The sequence below is a fragment of the Carettochelys insculpta genome, chromosome 1 (genome assembly GCF_033958435.1).
Source record: "Carettochelys insculpta isolate YL-2023 chromosome 1, ASM3395843v1, whole genome shotgun sequence".
Lineage (NCBI taxonomy): Eukaryota > Metazoa > Chordata > Testudines > Carettochelyidae > Carettochelys > Carettochelys insculpta.
Genome location: NC_134137.1, coordinates 38,551,682 through 38,571,493, shown reverse-complemented (window position 1 = coordinate 38,571,493; position 19,812 = coordinate 38,551,682). Strand labels below are relative to the sequence as shown.

The 19,812-nt window shown below is 49.7% G+C and overlaps 1 protein-coding gene across 1 annotated transcript in view; it reads right to left on the bottom strand.

Annotated features, from left to right (window-relative positions):
- DYNC2H1 (dynein cytoplasmic 2 heavy chain 1) overlaps positions 1-19,812 on the bottom strand; it is a 346,899-nt gene that overhangs the window by 214,862 nt on the left and 112,225 nt on the right. Inside the window, exons 53-54 of the mRNA XM_074984721.1 lie at positions 9,806-9,887; positions 6,072-6,226 (exon numbers count right to left, since the gene is read on the bottom strand). Of these exons, the coding sequence (XP_074840822.1) occupies positions 6,072-6,226; positions 9,806-9,887 (237 nt within the window). The remainder of the gene's footprint in view (positions 1-6,071; positions 6,227-9,805; positions 9,888-19,812) is intronic.

Sequence of the window (19,812 nt, the reverse complement as noted above, 5' to 3'; positions counted from 1 at the left end):
CAAATATATCCCTAAAGTGGAATATGCAGAGTACAGCAGTCAAGCAAGCAAATGGAGAGAAAAGTGTGACAATATGAGCAGGTAGACAAGAGCTGTGATGTAAGAAAAAGCCAATTTGATGCAGATATGAAGTTATAGCTAACTCTCAGGATTAGGGTATTATGACCCTTAGTGCAGAAGAGACTGAGGAGTTCAACAAAGGGAGATGGTAGACTAGAGGGGTGAAAGAATCACAGCTCAGTGGTATGAGCACTGGACCTGTAAGGCCACGGTTCTGACTTCAACACTTGAGAAGGCCATTTAGTGGTCTGGGTCAAATACATTTAAAAAAAAAAATCTGTCAGGGAAGTTGCTAGATCCTGCCAAGAGGACAGAGGACTGGACTCAACCTCTTGAGGTCCCTTCCAGCTCTGTGAGATATACGTGTAATCAGGCAGAATAAGAAATTGCAGTATTCCAGGCAGCAGATTACTAAAGCCTAGGTAAGGAAGATTAGTGGTTGGGATAACAAAAAATAAAGGGATGGATTACTGGATTGGCCCCTAAACTGTGGGGCAGATACCTATAAGAAGGAATGTAATGAGGCCTGGCTCAGCCCCCATGGGAGGCATGGAGAGAGCACGCTACACCTTGCCTTGCTCTGCCCCTAGCTCCAATCTAGCACTGCCCCAGCTGCAGCTACACTCCTAGCCTGAGCTTCCAGATCCATGTGGAGCATCACTATGGCCCTGGGGGTATACAGACATATTCTATTATGGGCAAGGAGGGGACTTGACAAAAATAGAAGTTAGGAGACCAATGAGTTATGGAAATATAAAGAAAGAAATTACAAAAAAGGGGAGAGAGGAGTCAAAGATGAGAAGGTTGCTCTACCTTTCTTCTCTCTCAGGGAACAATATGAGAGTTGTTCTTTATTTCACAAGAATTACAGGAATTGGAACTGATTCTGCACCCATGGAAGCTAACAGTAAAATTTCCAGTAACTTCCCTGGGAAAGAGAGGTTACTCGCTTGAGTAGTAACAATGGTTCTTCAAGATGTGTCCCCATGGGTACTCCATACCAGGTGTCGGGCTTGCCCCAGCACCACATTTCAGAGATTTTCAAGCCATAGTTAGCCAGACCGCACATGTGCAGGAGCACTCTGGGCCCTTCCCTCACTTGTAGTCACGTATGCAATCCGGCCTGAGCCAGTTCCTCAAAGCCACCCGGGGAGCATCTGAAAAACATAGAAGCAGGAACTCCAAAGCGGGGAGTAATGGGTGGGTAGTAAAGCACCCATGGGGACATATCTCAAAGAGCCATCATTATTACCCATGTAAGTAACTTCTCTTTCTTCAAGTGGTACCTGCGGGAGCTTGACATCAGGTGATTACACAACAGTGACACCAAGACATAGAGGAGGGTACTGGAGTTATGTGCTGTTTGCCATGAAAAGCAGTGCTGCTGGAAGGTGAGTGTCCTCATCCATCTGGTGATGTATCACGTAGTGTTTAGAAAATGTGTTGTAGGACCACCAGCTGCTGAGCAAATGCCCTTCAAGGAAATTCCTCTGAAAAAGGCTGTCGAAGCCACCATTGCGCTGGTAGAATGTGCTTTTGGCGGAGCTGATAATGTGACTTTCCACATTGAGTAGCACAACTTGATACAAGATGTGATAATATTTGAGATCCTCTGTAACAACAACCCTTTGCATTTCAATCTCTAGGCAAGGGATACAAACTCTCTCTCCACTTTACAGAAGGGTTTTCTTCTATCTATATAAAAGGCCAGAGCCCTTCTTACACCCAATAAATGGAGTCTTAGCTCACTATTTGAAGCATGCGGCTTAGGATAGGAGAATGGTATTATCATTAGCTCATTTATATGAATTTCCAAGGAAACCTTGGGGAGGAAAGCAGAATGTAGACGAAGTATCACCACATCCTTAGAGAAAATTGTATAAGGGGAAATCACCATCACTGCAGCCAACTTGCTGACTCTACCGCCTGAGGTGATAGCTAAAAGAAATCTCATCTGTAAAATAAGTAAAGGAAGTGAAATAGTAGCTTGTGGCTCAAAAAGTGGTCTAGACAGTGTGTCCAGCACCAGGTCAAGGCTCCATGTAGGTGAAATTAGCTCACGAGGAGGGTACAAGTTTGCGAAGCCTCTTAGAAAATGGTTTGTAATAGGATGCATGAAAACCATTGACCTTCTATGGTATGTATAAAAGCAGATATAGCTGCAAGGTGGACCTTTAAGGACAGTAGGTTACGCCCTCTTTGTTTAAGGTCAAGTAAGTCATCTAGAATTGCAGGTATGGGTGCCTCCAAAGGGTGTAGTTGTTTGGAGCAATACTAAGAGGTAAACTGCTTCCATTTATAGACATAAGTCTTTTGTGTGGAAGTTTGTCTACTATGTATCAGCACTTCTTTGACCTGCTCAGAACATAGGGTCTCTGACACACTGAACCAAGAATCAGCCACACCATGGCCATGTCTACACTAGCCCCAAACTTCGAAATGGCCACGCAAATGGCCATTTCGAAGGTTACTAATAAAGTGCTGAAATGCATATTCAGTGCTTCATTAGCATGCGGGCGGCCACGGCACTTCGAAATTGAGGCTCCTCGCCGCCGCGCGGCTCGTCCCGACGGGGCTCCTTTTCGAAAGGATCCCGCCTACTTCGAAGTCCTCTTATTCCCATCTGCTCATGGGACGAAGGGGACTTCAAAGTAGGCGGGGTCCTTTTGAAAAGGAGCCCCGTTGGGACGAGCCACGCGGCTGCGAGGCGCGTCAATTTCGAAGTGCCGCAGCCTCCCGCATGCTAATGAGGCACTGAATATGCATTTCAGCGCTTCATTAGTAAACTTCTAAATGGCCATCTGTGTGGCCATTTCGAAGTTTGGGGCTAGTGTAGACACGGCCCTTTAGACACAGAGGGATCACAGCTTTCAGCCTCACTCATCCTGCTCATAGGTAGTCCTGGCAAGGATCGAGTGGGAAATGTTCTCTCCTTCTTGTGGCTTGGGGAAGCCAACGAGTCTGCTTTGCGCTTCTGAGGTGCTGTTGAACCCTCAAGGAGTGTAGGCTCAGAAGCAGTAGGCTGAAGAGCCTTATCAAAGAGAATCATCTTCAGCTTCATCTCTCTATCCTTCTGAGCCTTTGGGGTGAGCTTAGAGCACTGGGGACATTTTTGAGGTACATGAGCCTCCCCCAGGCAGCAGATGCATTTGTTATGGCCATCAGAGGCTGGCATAGCTTTGCGGCATGACTCACACTTTTTAAAACCTGCAGCAGGCATTTTTATTTATTTATTTATTTTAAGTAGAACAATAAACGGTATTTAACAGTACTTGATGGTAAACAGTAGTTAACAACAGATAAACTTCTAAGTAACTCTTAAACGTATTAGGTAACTTCTTTCTCTCCCGCTTTTTTTTTTTTTAAATGATAACTGTACAATAAAGAGTATTAAAAATGTTCAGAAGATAAAAGTCAAACTATTAACATGCAAATTCTTTTTTCTTTCAGGTGTGCATTGGAGCACAAATGAAGTCCGTTTGCAGCCTTGGGCAGTTGAGAGGAACTGGCTCAGGCTAGATCACGCACATGACTAAAAGCACGCAAAGGGCCCAGCATACTCCTGCACATGCGCAGTCCAGCTAACGACAGCTTGAAAATCTCCGAACTGTGTTGCCAGTGCGAGCCCTACACCTCCTGGGCCCCCAGCTCCTCTTGGATCACCCCAGACTCCAGAGCAGGGCCTCCACCTAGTGTCATAACTAATAGCAGGCTCTATGGTGAGGTTTCTCTCCATAAGCACGTGCAGCTGCTCATAATAGTGGCAGGTCTGTGGAAAAGACCCTGACCACTGGTTGGCTTCCCAAACTCTATGACAGGCCTACCAGAGTTCTTTCACCTTCACCAGGCATTGCATAGAGTTCCGGGAGTAACCTGTGGCAGTCATCTCGTGTGACAGGTGACCACAGATTACCGCATTTCTCTTGGCCACCCTAAGTCTCCTCGCCACTGATTTGTCTCCCTAAACTGCAGAAAGATCCAGAATCTCCTGATGAGTCCACGATAGAGCTCTCTTGTGAGCCTGAGGACAACTAGGCAGACCACTATACTGAGCGCTCATGATTTCAGGAGATGGCTACTAATGCAGTGCAATGGCTACTGATGCAGTGCGATGCAATGGGTCAAAGTATTTTTTTCATTGTGTGTGTCCTTTATATTTGCACACCTGGATACTGATGAAGTCAATTCAAATTTAATCAAAAATTTGCGGGTTTCCTGTGACCCTCTTCCTGCACACCTGGATGGAGAGCAGTGGCGAAGGAAGAAGCCATACCTGGCAGGTAACCATGTAGCTTTGTGGGATACACATGGGACACTTCTGGAGGCTAATAAATTCAATTTAAAGATGTGGTACTTCCATACTGGCCTTCATTCAAAATTTTAAATTTGAACTTGATGCTACACCCACGCATTTCCGACAATATTATAAGATCAATAGTATATCAACATTAGTGCTCCCTAAATCAAGCTATTGGTATTTACAGTGATGACAGTGATGTTTTAATATTGAGATAACTGCCTTAAATTTAAATTTATGTCAGAGTAGATGCAGGCAAAAAGAGCTGACTGAAGATATGATCAGAAAATTTCACTTACAAGCAGTCTTTAAATTAAATAAGGAACTTCACTGTAGAATGAATGAATGGACCCAAAATTGGTTAATAACATTTTCACTTCATAGTTGGTGGCCAGTAGGGAAAAGGCCCCATCACCAAATCAAAGAAGGCCCTTGGAACGGTAAGTATTGTTACTTGTAGTATGCAAAGTATGTACAGTTACAAAAATAATAATAAAAGAGATGCAATAACATAACAAAGGGAAAGTTTCTCAAAAGAAACAAACCCAAATCTTCCCACTGCTCTGCTATGCAAGCAAGGATGGGACAGAGGAGAAAACAAGTGAAGGCCTTGGAGGAAGACAAGTAGGAAGGGGAAACTACTTCAAACTAGCTTTTTGTTAATGCTAGCAAATTAGATGAAGGTTATAACAAAAGTCATGAATCTGGGGTTCTTTTTTAGATCCTAACTGATCAAGCTGAAGCAAACCAAAGTGAAATGCTAGGTCTGTCTTCTTTGTAAACCATGCTTATAACATAATAGTACTGTATTAGCTTAATATTAGGTTGTTGGGATACAATTACAGCAACTGCAAAAAAAATACCATTTGGCCTTTGGATTTAATAAAGGAATTTATGGCTAAACAACCATTTCAAATAATCATAATTGCAATATTCATAATCAGCAAAGCTATGCAAACTAAACAAGTGACCTTCCCTGTACAAAACATGCATAAACTGTCAATTTTCCAGCTGGTCAGAAATTGACACATTTGAAAAACCAAACCCACTGTTAACAGCTGCAGATCATGAACTTTTGCTGGTATACTGTACATCCAGATAAGGCCAACAGGAAAATAATTTCAATAGACATCCATGTAGGTACTATTTTATTGCTGTGTATATGCACATATACTTCCTCATTTAAAATTAAACAATTTTATTGTCTTTGATGCTAAACTAAAATAAAAGGAATAATAATTGTTACTGGTTACTTTAACTGTAACTCTCCTGCTGTAGTAACAGTATTCATATTCACGGTGTATGTGTCAGAACAGGTCTTCTCTTTCCAGACCCTTTCCCACATATACACACAAATCTAGTCTATCCACCAACTAACCATATAAGTTGAAGTGCTGACAAGTACATTTTCCCCTCCAAAAAGCAAATCTACTTTTCAGCAATTGGAAAAAAACAGGAGTGGAGAGGAGAGTGGGGCTCACTGTAGTAGAGCCACTATTGTTCTTCCCCTCAAGTCAGAGAAGACGTTGTGTGAGATCACGAACAAAGAAAGTGATAGCTCAGGCTAATCAGCCTACCCACAGCAAATGCTGCCAATCTCACACACACAAGATATGATAACAAAGAGGCAGAGATGCTGTCACAGTACCAAGTGTGAAAATCAGTTCACAAATATGGATATGTTTTGCCAGCCCATGTAGAAAATGTTACATACCTGCAAATGGCTTTGCCTTTTTAACAACTCCGCCCTTTTCTTGCTGTTGATGGCATCATATACACGCAGAAAAGTCATATATCTACTTGGAGTTGCTCCATATGCTTTACATGACTCATGGATCACCAAAAAAGACTTCAAAAAATCAGAATCACCTATACAGAAATACATACAAGTTTTATTATTCCTGCAATACCCAGGAAAATTTATAATGAATAATGCGACACACTTTTAAAATTATGAACCTAGGTCATAAACAGATGCCCATGGAAGAAATGAAATTTCATCCCACTCATAGGTGCTGACTACATGGGTGCTCGGAGCCTGAAGCGCCCTGGGGAAAAATTATTGGGTGCACCAGCATCTAAGCTACACCTTCAGTCTCTCTCCCTCCAACCCTTGTGCCTTTCAGTGTTGGTGGCCCTACAAACCAACTCTCCCCCATCTCTCCCAGCTCTTCAAGACCAATGCTAACAGCTTATTCACTGCATTTGGGAAGCTCTGGGAGAGGTGGTGCAGAGCAGGGACCAGATGCAATCACAGGAAGAAAAAAAGGTGGGGACTTGGTGGAAGAAGCATTGCCCACAGATCTAGGAAAGTGATTATTCAACACTGGTGAGGCCACATCTCAAATTCTGTGTCCAATTCTGGGCCACCCATTACAAAAAGGATGTGAACGCACTGGAGAGAATCCAGTGGAGAGCAACAAAAATGATATGTGCTTCAGCCTCCTAGACTTATGAGAAGATGCTAAGGGATTTAGGCTTATTTAGTGTACAAAAGAGAAGAGGAGGTGGGGATTTGATAGCAGCCTTCAACTACCTGAAGAGAGTTTACAAAGAGGATGGAGAGAGGCTGTTTGCAGTGGTGACAGATGACAGAACAAGAAGCAATGGTCTCAAGTTGCAGTGGAAGAGGCGTAGGTTGAATATTAGGAAAAACTTTCACCAGGGCTACATCTACACTAGCATTCCTCTTTTGAAAGAGGCATGCAAATAAGGGAAATCAAAAATGCAAATGAGGTGCAGATTTACATATCTGGTACCTCATTTGCATATTCTTCTTTTGAAAGAGCTTCTTTCAAAAGAAGAAAAGCAGTGGAGACGTGGCTCTTTCCAAAGTAAACCCCATCTTCAAAAGAACTTTTCTTCCTATTTTTTTACATTCTTCCTATTCCCTCTTCCACCAAGCCCCAGCCTATTTTTTTTATAGGAAGAAGGGTTCTTTTGCAGATGGGGTTTACTTTCAAAAGAGCCACGTCTACACTGCTTTTCTTCCTTCGAAATAAGCTCTTTCGAAAGAAGAATATGCAAATGAGATGCCAGATATCTAAATCTGCACTTCATTTGCATTTTCAATTTTCCTTATTTATATGTCTCTTTTGAAAGAGGAATGCTAGTGTAGACGCAGCCCAGGTGGGTGGTGAAGCACTGAAATAGGTTACCTAGAGAAGTGGTGGAATCTCCACCCATAGAAATTAAGTCCCATCTTGACAAAGCCCTAAATGAGATGATTTAGTTGGGATTGGTCCTGCTTTAAGCAGGGGGTTGGACTTGATGACCTCCTGAGGTCTCTTCCAACCCTATAATTCTATGATTCTATAACTCTAAGGAGAGGACAGGGAGCACAGTGGTGGTGGAGCAGGAAGAGGCAGGGCTTAGGAAAAGGGGTGGAGTGGAACCAGGGCCTGACAGGGAGGGAAAGCAACCTAGAATTGGCTTTGATAAGGGTTTATGAACAGTGTGGGGAGGGTAACTGGGGATCCGCAAATGTTTTGGGGGGTGGCAATTGACTGTCCTTAATAATGAACAAGTTGGGAACCTCTGGTCTGAAATTATGGAGTGAATAGCCCCTTGACCCTATAATCTGATTATCACTTCAAAAGTTTAAGTATATTTACATTCAAAAGTGAGGTAACAAAAGAAATCTAGTGGGATCCTTTTAACATTTGGTTTTCTCCCTATCACTAGTGTTCCTGCGTATAATCTTTATTTTTTTTTTCTAAACCAGAATGAGCATTCATTTTGTGATTTAGAATACTCTTGCTACAATGTTTAATAGACAACATGCAGTTTTAGCATATAACCTAATAATTCAATAATTTGCTGTTCTGAAAACATTTTGTATTTTTTAACAATTACAGACAGTCCTAACTAATCTTTCCAATTGTATATTATAATCCTGTTCCCCCTTTTCTTCTTGATTTTCTTCTCTCTCAACTCATTGCGTCCTAACTCTTACCTCTTACTCCTCTATCACCTCCTTCATACAGGACTTCATCTCTTATGTGTACAGTGGTGACTTATAAATTTACGTCTCCACTCACCTTGTCCATTATGTCAAAGCTAACAGCAATCACCTTTCTGATGTACAATCATGGCTGTTCCACTAGTTCAACAAACTGTACCACCTCAATATACATATTATTCATTCTTACTCTTCACAAACCTTGCACTCTTCCTGAATTTTCCAGGGTTGCCTACAAAAACACTACCCTTCCCATCATCCGGGCTCACTCCTTCAAGTCTCACAAATCAGATTGTCCACAGCCATTGCTTTATGTACAACTTATTTAAAATCTGGGCCTTCCTCACTAAACACCAGTGTGACAGCTATAGTGCATATTTCCTTCTCTCTGAACTCTTCATCTCCCATCTTAATCCCTTTTAGTATAACTGGTAATGAAGAAGCTTAACTGACTTTCTGTTTTCAGCTTTGACCATCTCATGTTTTTTGAGTTCTTCCATTGTCTCCCTTTGTTTGCAAATTTAAGATCTTCATCCTCACCTTCAAGAAACACACACCCAACTCTACTTATGTCTCTGTTCATCTCACATACCCATTAACTCTTTGTACCACTTATGTTACTGTTACCATTCTCTTTCTTTCTCCAGCACCATCCCATGCTATAGTTGATGCCAACCCTAAAATTAATTGTGCAGGGGTGCATTTTTTGCCCTTATGGGGCCCCACTGAAGTGAATGGAGCCCTTCTTAGGCACATGAGTCTGCCTGAACAGACCTATCTGCAGACTCTAGACCAGTGCACCTTTACCGGTGTGCCATGGCACTTTGGTGTGCCACGAAGCTGCGTTTAGTGTGCACCAGGAGTGCAATCCGCCGCTCTGTGCATGTGCCCGACCACTTAAGAGGGAGAAGTGTGTGGTGGCATCAGCAGACCTGGGGTAATGAGTCTGGTGAATCGCCGGCATCAAGTTAGAGCCGGGGGGATTGGCTCGGAGGGACGGGTGGGGGATTGGGATATAGTGAAATGCTGGGGCTGCCTGGTTCTGGAGGAGAGGATTGGAACTGGGTTAGAGTGGGGAGCTGGGGAGGCCTGGCTCTGGGGGAGGGGAGGGGAGGAGTGAGAAGGAGAGGGGACAGGAGGGGAAGAGAGGGAAGGGGATTCATCATTATCATCAATAACTGTGGGCTCAGCGCCCATTGCTGTCTGATGACTCTCTCGTTATTTCCTTCCATCTTTCCCTGTCCAGTGTGGAGTGGCTTAGTTTCTGTGAAGGGGATTGGGTTATACACATTGGGCGTGCTGTGAAATTATAAAAAGTTCTGAAGTGTGCCACAAAGTGACAAAGGTTGTTGAGCACTGCTCTAGACCAATGTGTGTGCCTTGTACAGCTATGAGCAAATTAATTAACAAAAATAACTGAATAAATAAACAATAATAAAATAACCATATTAAAACCATAATTCTAATCAAATCCTCCAAAATATTACCAGAATATTTTTTCTTCATTTCTTTATGAGCTTTACCAGTCCCTTCTTGTTCATCCAAATAACCGAACAACATTTCAGGTATCTAAAAGAAAATGCAAACAAGCTATTAATTAAATGACAAAATCAATTATGAAAAAGATTTCAAAACAACATCTTTGTTCAAGAGCCTTTAATTGAAGAAGAAGAAGAAAAAGAAGAAGAAATATGAATCTCAGTTGTCAGAACTGATGATTCCCTATTCTCTCAAGCAGAACTACCTTCCACTGACTCAAAGGAAAAAGCAGGCAATATTACTGAGGGCTTTTGAAATTATATAAATATCAAGGAAATAACAAGGCATAGTCTTATTATAAAAATCAATTTGAATTCAGATGACCTAATAAAGTGTACTGTGTAAAGAGGGACCATGCAAATTAGCTTCCCTCATGCAGTACAAATGTTCCTAACTTAGACCCTAATTTTCAAGTTGTCCACACAGTCACAGATGCCTGGTGGGCATCATAGCTGAGCTCATGAATTTCAAAATGGTAGACAATAAAAACAGCATGTATGTGATGCTATGCCCCCATATTTTACAGAAATGTGTTTTTGAATAAGAATAACTGGGGCATGTAAAAGAACTTGAAATCACCTGAATGCGTATATTCTATATGTGTGCTTGTATCATTTCTGCATTTGAAATTAGAAATAGGTAGTATAATCCTGTTTATTAAACTAGGTGGGCTAGTGAAAGCCATTTAGAATACTTAAGGAATGTAATGGCCCAGTACTCAAGACAATGATCTGTAAATAGTCTAGTTTCTCCTATGAGCCTGAACTATGGTTGGTCCTAAAAAGATGTGACCATGAAACCTGGTGCTAAAATCCATCTTAAATTTTGTACTTCTCTATAGGGTTTGGGGGAATTGAACAACGACTTCCTGTCCTGGGAAACTTCTACATAAGGAATGGGAAGCAAAGAAAGATGATCTTCAACTAGCTTCACAGACTGCTCCTCACTCCAGGACAAGGGTGGAGAGAAACTGCGAGATCCAAGTCAAAAAAAGATCAGCTCTGGGCCTGAGAACTACATCTGAAATATGAACTAGGGTGAGAAATTATTATTTGTAACAACTTTTCATAGTGTGTTAGGCTTTGCAGGTGTGTTTTGTTTTACTCTGCTTAGTAACGTACCTTGATCTGTTATCACTTGCAATCACTTAAACCCTACAATTTATACTTAATAAAAATAACTTTTTACTAACTAGGGTGACCATCCATCCCATACCTGGCAGGGTACCAAAAAGGCATCCCTACTTATACTTTAAAAGGGCCTAATTGTCCCGTATTTGCCCCCCTCCACCCCCCACTCGCTAACATTTTCTGCCAGCAGCTGTTGGCTGGAAAGCACTCGGCTGCCACATCCGCGCCACTTCCCCAGAGGAAGGCAGGTGGCTGCCGCTTCCCTAGGGCTTGGGGGTGGGTGCAGGGCCAGCAACTGCCACTGCCTCTGAGCCTGGGGGTGGGGGAGCACCAGTGGCTGTCACCACCTTCTGGGCTCCCTAGGGCTTGGTGTAGCCGGGAAGAGCCACCCCTCCCCCGTCCCATATCTCCCTGTCCCATATTTGGAACTGGGAGATATGGTTGCCCTATTATTAACAAACCGAATGTAAGTAATTGTTACCTGGGGGAATACCACAGCTGTGCATCTCTCTTTCAATGATAAAGCGGGCAAACATCCTATTTGCTCACTTGTATAAACTTTACACATAGTGAGACAGATTTATTTGGAGTTTTGATTCCATTGGGGCTGTATACCTAGGTGCTGTGTCAAGTCTCTTTGACTGAGCCTTCTCAGAGCTGAGCAGATCTCAGTATCTCTTTTGCTGTGCTGGGGCCTAAAATCCCAACACTGTGTCATTGCTGAGTAAGACCAGGGTGTCCAGCTCAGCAGGAAAGGGCAGATAGGAGGTTTAGTGGTATTATCAGACCATCAGGTGACAGTCTCAAGGAGATCTCTGTAATCCAACCGATCACAACATATACAGTCTGTATGGATATATGACTGCAGGACCAAATCCTGGGTCCTTATTTAAAAAAAAAAAAAAAAAAACAGTACCAGACAAATCATACTGAAGTTGCAAAAATATCCTCAAAATATTTTTAAAACATAATTAAAATGTCATCAAAAATATCCTTTCATCAAAGCCAAAGCATTTTGCAGAGACAGGTGTTGTGACAATGTTTTTTTGTCTAAAAAGTATTTGAGCTCTAGAACCCTGATAATTTCTGATCAAAACATGAAAGAGAGAGAGAGAGACTTGACTTAAAAACTTAAGATTTCTTTACTTTGAAAACACACAATTGTGACAATTATTTTTCATAAAAGCATTCAAAATGTTTTGTTTTGTTTCAATGAAGAACAAAAACATATTTTGAAACTCAGATGTTGTCACAAAAGAGAGAGTCATCCTCTGGCAGCTCTACACAGTACTACACGTCTTTCTCAAAACAATGCCAGTAACATTCTGCAATAGGGATAACTTCAGCCTGTAAGTAGTTGTTCAGTTCCTTAGCCTTAATCCAGCAAAGCATTTAACCATGTATACAATCCCACTAAATTCAAGACTTAAATTCTGTGCTGGATCAAAGGAAGTGTGATCATCTTATAGTAAGATACGAGCATGTTAATGCTGGTTTATTACAAAATGATAAAATGTAACTTTTCTAAAGAACTATTTTTAAAACTCTATACAAATATTAACTAAGAAAAAAATTTGTCACAGAAGTTACTTAAATACTTTAATTAAAATCAACTTCGCTTCTCTTTTATGGAGCTAAGTAATTTGGAGCTGAGTGATTTAACATGAACACAAAGCATTTTCCAAATGTTGCACCTTGGAATTACTCATAATCTAAACAAAGAAATCTTATTTAAACATAAAGCAAGAGAAATGAACTGGACTGAAAATGTGATAGCTAGCTTTTCCCTTAGCTTGATAAAAAAACTGAACATTTGATAGTAGAAGATTACACCAGCAATACAATTTGGTCTGATGAAGAAGCAAAAATAATAACCTAACAGAATGGGAGGGAAAGCAGTACAATGATATTTATGAAATAATATAGTGCTGTGGCAGGGCCAGGAGAAAGGAAGCCCAAACAAGCAGAAGGGCCTCATATTGGAGATACTGGGGGGGAGGTGGGCAGGCATAGCCTGCCCACGGCTAAAAGGCCCCTCTCACAGTGAGGGAGGGCCCACTAAAAACACCCAGTCACCAAATGTATACGGGGGACAACAAAGGAAAAAACAGGGACGGGAGTGAGGGTCAAAGGTTTAAAATAAGGGAGCCGGAAGGGTATGCCGAGCAGAAGACCCCAGACAGCACCCACCGCTCCTCGAAGGTGTCCAGGGAGTTGGTGGACGCCACCCAGAGGAACTCTGCTCGGATTCGTGAGCGAAGGGAGGAACGGAAGTAGGCCCCACAGTCGCAGGTCGCCCCCTCTGCCAGCCTCCTCTCCCTGGTTTTGTAGATGGCCATTTTGGCCATGGCCAGGAGGAGGCAGACGAAGACGTCCTGCGACTTTGTGGGGCCGCGGATAGGGTGTGACAAGATGAGGAGGTGCGGGGAAAAGTGCAGACAGAACCTCAAGAGGAGGTTCTGGAGGAGCCGGAAGAGGGGCTGCAGCCTGGTGCACTCGACATAGATGTGTGCCAGGTTTTCCCTCATGCCGCAAAAGGTGCAGGTGTCTGGGATGGGGGTGAACCGCACCAGGTACATGCCCGTGCTCACCGCTCCATGGAGGATTCTCCAGCTGATATCCCCGGCGGGCCTTGGAACCAAGGTGGAGTAGAGGCTGGCCCACTGGGGCTCCCCACCCTCCAATGGCGGCAAGAGGTCCCGCCACTTGTGGTCAGGGCGGGACACGAGGGTGGGGAAGTGGAGCGTGTGAAGCACGAGCGCGTACAGAAGATGTCTAGGCGCGGTTCGGAAGGGGACCAGCTGCAAGGTATGCAGCCGGCTGAGGTGGTGGGGGGGAGGGGGGCGGGCAGGATCGTGAAGCCGGGGGCCCACGGAGAGGTCCAGAGGGCTAGGACTGAGAGGGGGGCGGGGTGCACCCTCTCGCAGGACCCGACCAAGGTAGACATGAGCAGTGGGCGGCAGGGCGGCCTTCACCTCCTTGAGTACGCGACAGGGGGAACGTAGGTTGGAGAGCCCCATGCGCTGGGCGAGCGTCGGGGCCTCCATCCGGTCCCCCCGGTCATAGTCCAGGAGGTCTCCGACCCTGGCAATTCCACCTAGGACCAACCTCCAGCGCACCTCGGGAGACTCTGCCGCCTGCACATGAAGGTGGGGGTTGTGTAGCAGGGGCTCCGCAAGGAGGTCTTCCCCCGCGGTGGCCCCTAAGGACCTGGAGGCTGCGAGCAGCCGCCAAGTGAGGAGGAGGTCCTGGTAGAAGGCCGGCAGCTCCGAGAGGCCTCGCGGACGGTCTCTCCAGGATAAATAAAGGAGCTGCCGGTCGTAACGGAGCCCTCAGTAACGGCGGAGGAAAGCGTGCGCCAGCGTACTCCATGCCAGACTATCTGCACTGTTGGTGTTGAGGAGTCCCTGCAGGGCCTGGAGGCGGAAGACATGGACCTGAGTGCGCATGCAAGTCAGGCCCTGTCCCGCCTCCTCCAGGGGAAGGTAGAGTACCCCTGCAGGGACCCAGTGCAGTCCTGGACAGAAAAACTCCAGCATTAACCTCTGGAGCTGGTCCAGGAACTTTGGGGGTGGGACCAGGGTGCTGAGGCAGTGCGAGAGCATGGACAGGACTAGTTGGTTCAGCACCAGTACTCTCCCCCGTAGGGAGAGACAGTGGAGCAGCACCGCCCACCTCCGCAACTGCTCAGCGACCCTACCCTCTAAACCCTGTCAGTTTTCCGGCGGAGATGGATGTGTGGCGGATAGAAAGATGCCCAGATAGGACAGCGGACCAGCGCTCCACCGGATGGCCTGAAGCGCGGGTGGGAGGCAGCTCGTCTGCCATCCAGTCCCGACCACCAGGCCAGAGCTCTTGACCCAGTTGACCCGGGTGGAGGAGGCTGCCGAGTAGGTAGCTTGGCAAGCCTCCAGATGCGCCAGGTCTCCCGGGTCCTGAACCACGAGGAGCACGTCGTCGGCGTACGCTGATAGGACCAGCCACAGCCCTGCCTCTGGAAGCACCAACCCCGTCAACTTTTGACGAAGGAGACAGAGGAAGGGCTCGATGGCCAGGGCGTAGAGCTGTTCTGAGAGCGGGCAGCCTTGTCGCACTCCCCGTCCAAAGCTGACCGGATCAGTCAGGGTCCAGTTGAGCTTGACCATGCCCTCCGAGGCAGCGTACAGCACCCAGAGAAACCCGACAAAGCGGGGTCCGAAGCCGAAAGCCTGCAGGGTGCCCAGGAGATACCCGTGGTCCACCCTGTCGAACGCCTTCTCCTGGTCCAAGGACAGGAGGGTGAATGACAGGCCGTCCCTACACCCAAGCTCTAGGAGATCCCGGACCAAGGACAGATTAAGGAGGATGGTGCGGCCCGGGACGGTGTAGGTCTGGTAGGGGTGGACCACGTCCCTGCAGCACGGACCCCAAGCGACGGGAGATGGCTTGGCTTTAGCAATGATCTTGTAGTCCGTGCTGAGGAGCGAGATGGGACGCCAGTTTCTGAGGTCACGGGGGTCCCCCTTCTTGGGCAGCAGGGTGAGGACGGCATGCCTGCATGACAGGGGGAGGACCCCGCTTTGCAAGGCCTTGGCCCAGACACTGAGCAGGTCTGGGCCGAGGACGTCCCAAAACACGCGGTAAAACTCCACAGTCAGCCCGTCCATGCCCAGGGATTTATTGGTGGTCATGAGACGGAGGGCTTCCGGAGAGCTTGGCCAGAGTGAGAGGAAGCTCTAGCCGGTCCCGGTCGCCCGTGATGACCTACGGGAGTTGGTCCCAGAGCGCCCTGCAGGCGTCAGTGTCGGTCGGATCCAGGGAGAAAAGGGTGGCGTAGAAGGCGCGAGCCCTCTCACGCATCTCCACCGGATCCGTAAGAGGGGTGCCATCCTCCGCAAGAAGGCAGAGGATGTGTTTTTTGGCATCCCTCTTTTTCTCCAGGGCGTAGAAGAAGCGGGAGCCGCAGTCCATCTCCCGGAGGAGTTGGATTCGCGACCTCACCAAGGCCCCCTGTGCCCGGAGGGCGTCGAGGGCCCTGAGCTCATCCCTCTTCTCCTGGTACATGCCGCAGGGGGATGGATCTCCGGGGCTGGTGGCTAAATGCCTCTCCAGCTCAAGGACCTCCCGTTCCAGCTGCCCTATCAGCGCATCCCGCCGCCAGCTGGCCCCTCGAGTATAGTCGCGGCAGAAGAGCCGCACGTGCACCTTTCCCAGATCCCACCACCGCCATGCCAAGGGAAAGTTGCTCGCGCCAGGCCAGCCAGAACTCCCGGAAGGACGCCACGAAGCCCACGTCCTCCAGCAGGCTGTTATTGAAATGCCAGTAGGCCGACCCCCGCTTCCCCGGTGAGAGGGAAGCCTTCATGGCCACCAGGTGGTGGTCCGAGAAGGGGGCCAGCTGCACGCTGGAGGCGTGGGCCTGGGAGAGATGGTGCCGCGAGATGTAAATGCGGTCCAACCGGGAGTATACGGATTTATGGCCTACCACTCGGACATAGGTGAAACCAGCGTCCTCGTCTGGGTGGTGGCTGCGCCAGACGTCCACCAGGGAGCGATGGATGAGAAGCTCCCTGAGGACGTCCGCAGTGGCCTGGCACTGCTCAGTCCCCATGCGGTCCCGCTCCTCAAGGGTGCAGTTGAAATCCCCGCCGAGGACCAGGCACTCGCGAGGATTGATGGTGTCGAGGAAGGCTGCCGCCTGCCGGAAGAAGGGTGTTGTCTCCGGGCCGAGTGTCTGGGCATAGACATTGACGAGGTGGAGAGGTAGCCCCTCCACCCGCACCCGGAGATACAGCAGGTGGCCAGGCACAACCTCGACGCTCCCCAGCACCTCAGGCTGCAGGTCTGGGGAGAACAGGGTCGCTACCCCGGCCCGGTGGGCTGAGAGGTGACTAAAGTGGACCCCGTCTCCCCACTCCAGCCGCCACTTAGCTTCGGCGGCTGGGGTAGTGTAGGTCTCCTGTAGGAAGGTGACCGAGTACCCCCACTCCCGAAGGAAGGAGAGCACTCGGCACCTACGGAGACCCGACCCGCAGCCCCTGGCATTTAGAGTGGCAAAGATGATCGGCGCCATTTGGAGGGCTGGGGAGGATCCTCGCCAGAGGGAGCACCGACGATTCCCGTGGGGCCACGCAGCAAACCGTGACCAACCCCAAAGGTGATGAGGGCGTCACGGAAGCCGCAGGCCCGTTGGTAAGCTGTGGCGTCCCTCCTCCCGGTCCCCTTGCCCTCCTTCAGAAGGGCCCTCACGGACTCCAAGATGGTGTGGAAGTCCCCCCAGCGCTGGAGGGCGAGAGCAACCTTGTTCTTGGAGCCACGAACGTCCTCCAAGAACTGGCGCATGTCTCCCACTAGCGCATGGGGTGCCGAGGCCTCGGGGTCTCCAGTACCCGTCAGCCTTGTGTTCTTTTGGGCCCCACGGCCAGAGAAAAGATTGGGGTGGGGACTGGGGTCTGGTTTTGGGGGGGATGAGGGCGGCAGAGGGACAGCAGCCCCGGAAGTGCTGGGAGAGGGCGATATAAGGGGGGCCTCCCGAGGGATTACTGCCTCGGGGGCGGGTATGAGTGGGCAGGGATCAAAGGGAGGGGTAGGAGGAGGAGGGGTGGGGGGGATGGAACTCATCGGGGGAAGGGAAGGGTCGTGAGGGGGAAGGAGAGGAGGAAAAGGAGGGAGTGGAGGGAGAGGAGGGTCTGGAGGGGGTAGGATTGCAGTTTCTGGGGCGGGGCATTGGCTAGGAAAAGGTACAGGGGTGGTGGCAGGTGGTGGGACGAAAATGGGAGCAGGGGCGGGGATATGGACAGAAGGGGTCTCGGGAGGAGGGGCTTCCTCGGATAGTGGGGGGGAGGGGGGTAAGGGCGAGGTGCTGACATGCTCGGCAGGAGGTGCCAACAGGTCGAGGGGGTGGGTGTCGGGGTCTTTAGTTCCGGGACCAAAGGGGGGCATATGGAAAATTCTGCTTCCCTCGGGGCGCCCAGGGGCTGGCCGACTCCCGTGGGAGGTCGTCCCTAATTAAGGGGGGGGGGGTCGCCTCCTGGGACGTCCCAAGGCACAGGGAGGTGGTAGCTGAGGGGTCGCTGGTAGACGGGCAGGGGAAGGGGGTGGTGGTGAGTGGATGGACAGCCCACGGGCCTCCAGTAGTAGGCCGTCTACGTCCAGGGCCACTGGGGTGAGGCCTAAGGCCTTGACCTCCTGCGAGAGAAGGGCGAGGCCGAGGCCCACCTCCTCTGGACGCTCCGCAGCAGCGGTCTGGGTGGCGGCCAGAGGGGTGTCGGGGGAGGGCACGGGCGCAGAAAAGGCCTTCTCAGCCTCCTCGGGCTCTGGCTCTGGGGCACAGGGGATGCTATCCTTCTTAGCCGCCGCCGCGGCAGCCTCTGTCACCCCCGGCAGATGGTCAGTAGCCGGGAGTTCGGCAAGTGGGTCGGGGATAGCAGCTCTTTTTAGTGCTTTGCACAGCACCTCCACCCCGTCCTCCGACGGGGTGGGGTGCCGGGCACGCGCACTTCTTTTCTTCCGCTTCCCCCCCACCAACACCCAGCCCTCTGAGGAGGCGGGCTGGGCGGTACAGGAGGAGGGGCCAGGGGACGCAGCCGACAAGGAGGGAGGGAGGGAAGAGGGGGGCGGGGCGGCGAGGGGGAGGGACAACCCGCCCTGGGGTGGGCCCCTCTTCTAGTCCTGCCGCCGGCCCTGCCTCCCTCTCCTCCGCAGGACCGGCTCTTGTGCCCGCTCGGGCATCAGCGCCTGCTTCTTCTTGCCCGGCACCATGCAGCCGGGCATCCTCCGACGCCCGAGCGGCGATGGATCCGTCCGGGACAAGAGGAGGAGGGTCAGTCCCAGGGCCTGTTGCGGTCGGGGCGCCGCCGATCTCATGGCTGATGCCCCCCAGGTCGGAGGAGGTCCCGGGCACCCCTTCGTGCCAGGCCAGGGGGCAATCCCTCCGGACGTGCCCCGCCGCCCGGCACACAAAGCACTGGGCCTCCCCCAGGGTATAAAAGACCCGGTACTGGGCCCCTTGATAGGGCACCAGTATAGTCCCCTCCTGGGCCACCACGTCCTGTGCTGCCGCCGGCAGCAGTTGGACCCAGGCCTGCCGGCGGAAGGAGAGCACATGCCGTAGGGCGGGGTCTTTACAGCCTAGGGGGAGGGGACTCAGGACCGTCAAAGGCCGGCCCAGAGCGGTAAGGAAGGGCAGAGTTGGGAAGGAAGAGTGGGACAGATGAAAAAACCACCCGCACGCCCAGGTCTTTGAGCGGCTCCAGGGGCACGTGCACGCCCCCAACCGCCAGGCCCCTCTCCACCGCCTCCTGGGCGGCGGCCTCGGAAGCCAGGAAGAAGACGATCTTCCCGAACATCCAGGAGGCCGCCACCACGGCCGCGGGCCCCACCACCCGTGCCAACGCCCGCACGTAGGTCTGCACGTGGGGCGAGGCAGCCACCAGGAGGCAGCGGACTCTGCGCCTCCTGGTGAGCGCGGGGAGGGGGCTGCGACCGTCGGGGATGGTAGTCCCAGCGGAGACGGAAGGAGCAGGGTGCAGGGTGGCAGCCGCCGCCTGGGCGTACAACCTGGGGGCCGAGAGGTTGGGGCCCCCAGGAGCGGGGGGAGGGAAGAAGGGGAGGCTGCACTAGATGTTTGGGCAGCCGGGGTGAGAGTCCCTGCCACGGGAGGTTTGGCCTTCCGGGTGGGGCTCTTGCCCTTTCTTTTCCCCTGACCCTTCCTGCCCTTTTGGGGGGGAGGGTTTGGGGCTGGGTCGCCAGGGGGCGCCGCGGTGGAGGCAGTAGAAGCCCCAGAGCCTGCACCCGCGCCCTCAGCCGACATGGCGGCAGAGTTGTGGGCGGCCTTGGACGAGTGG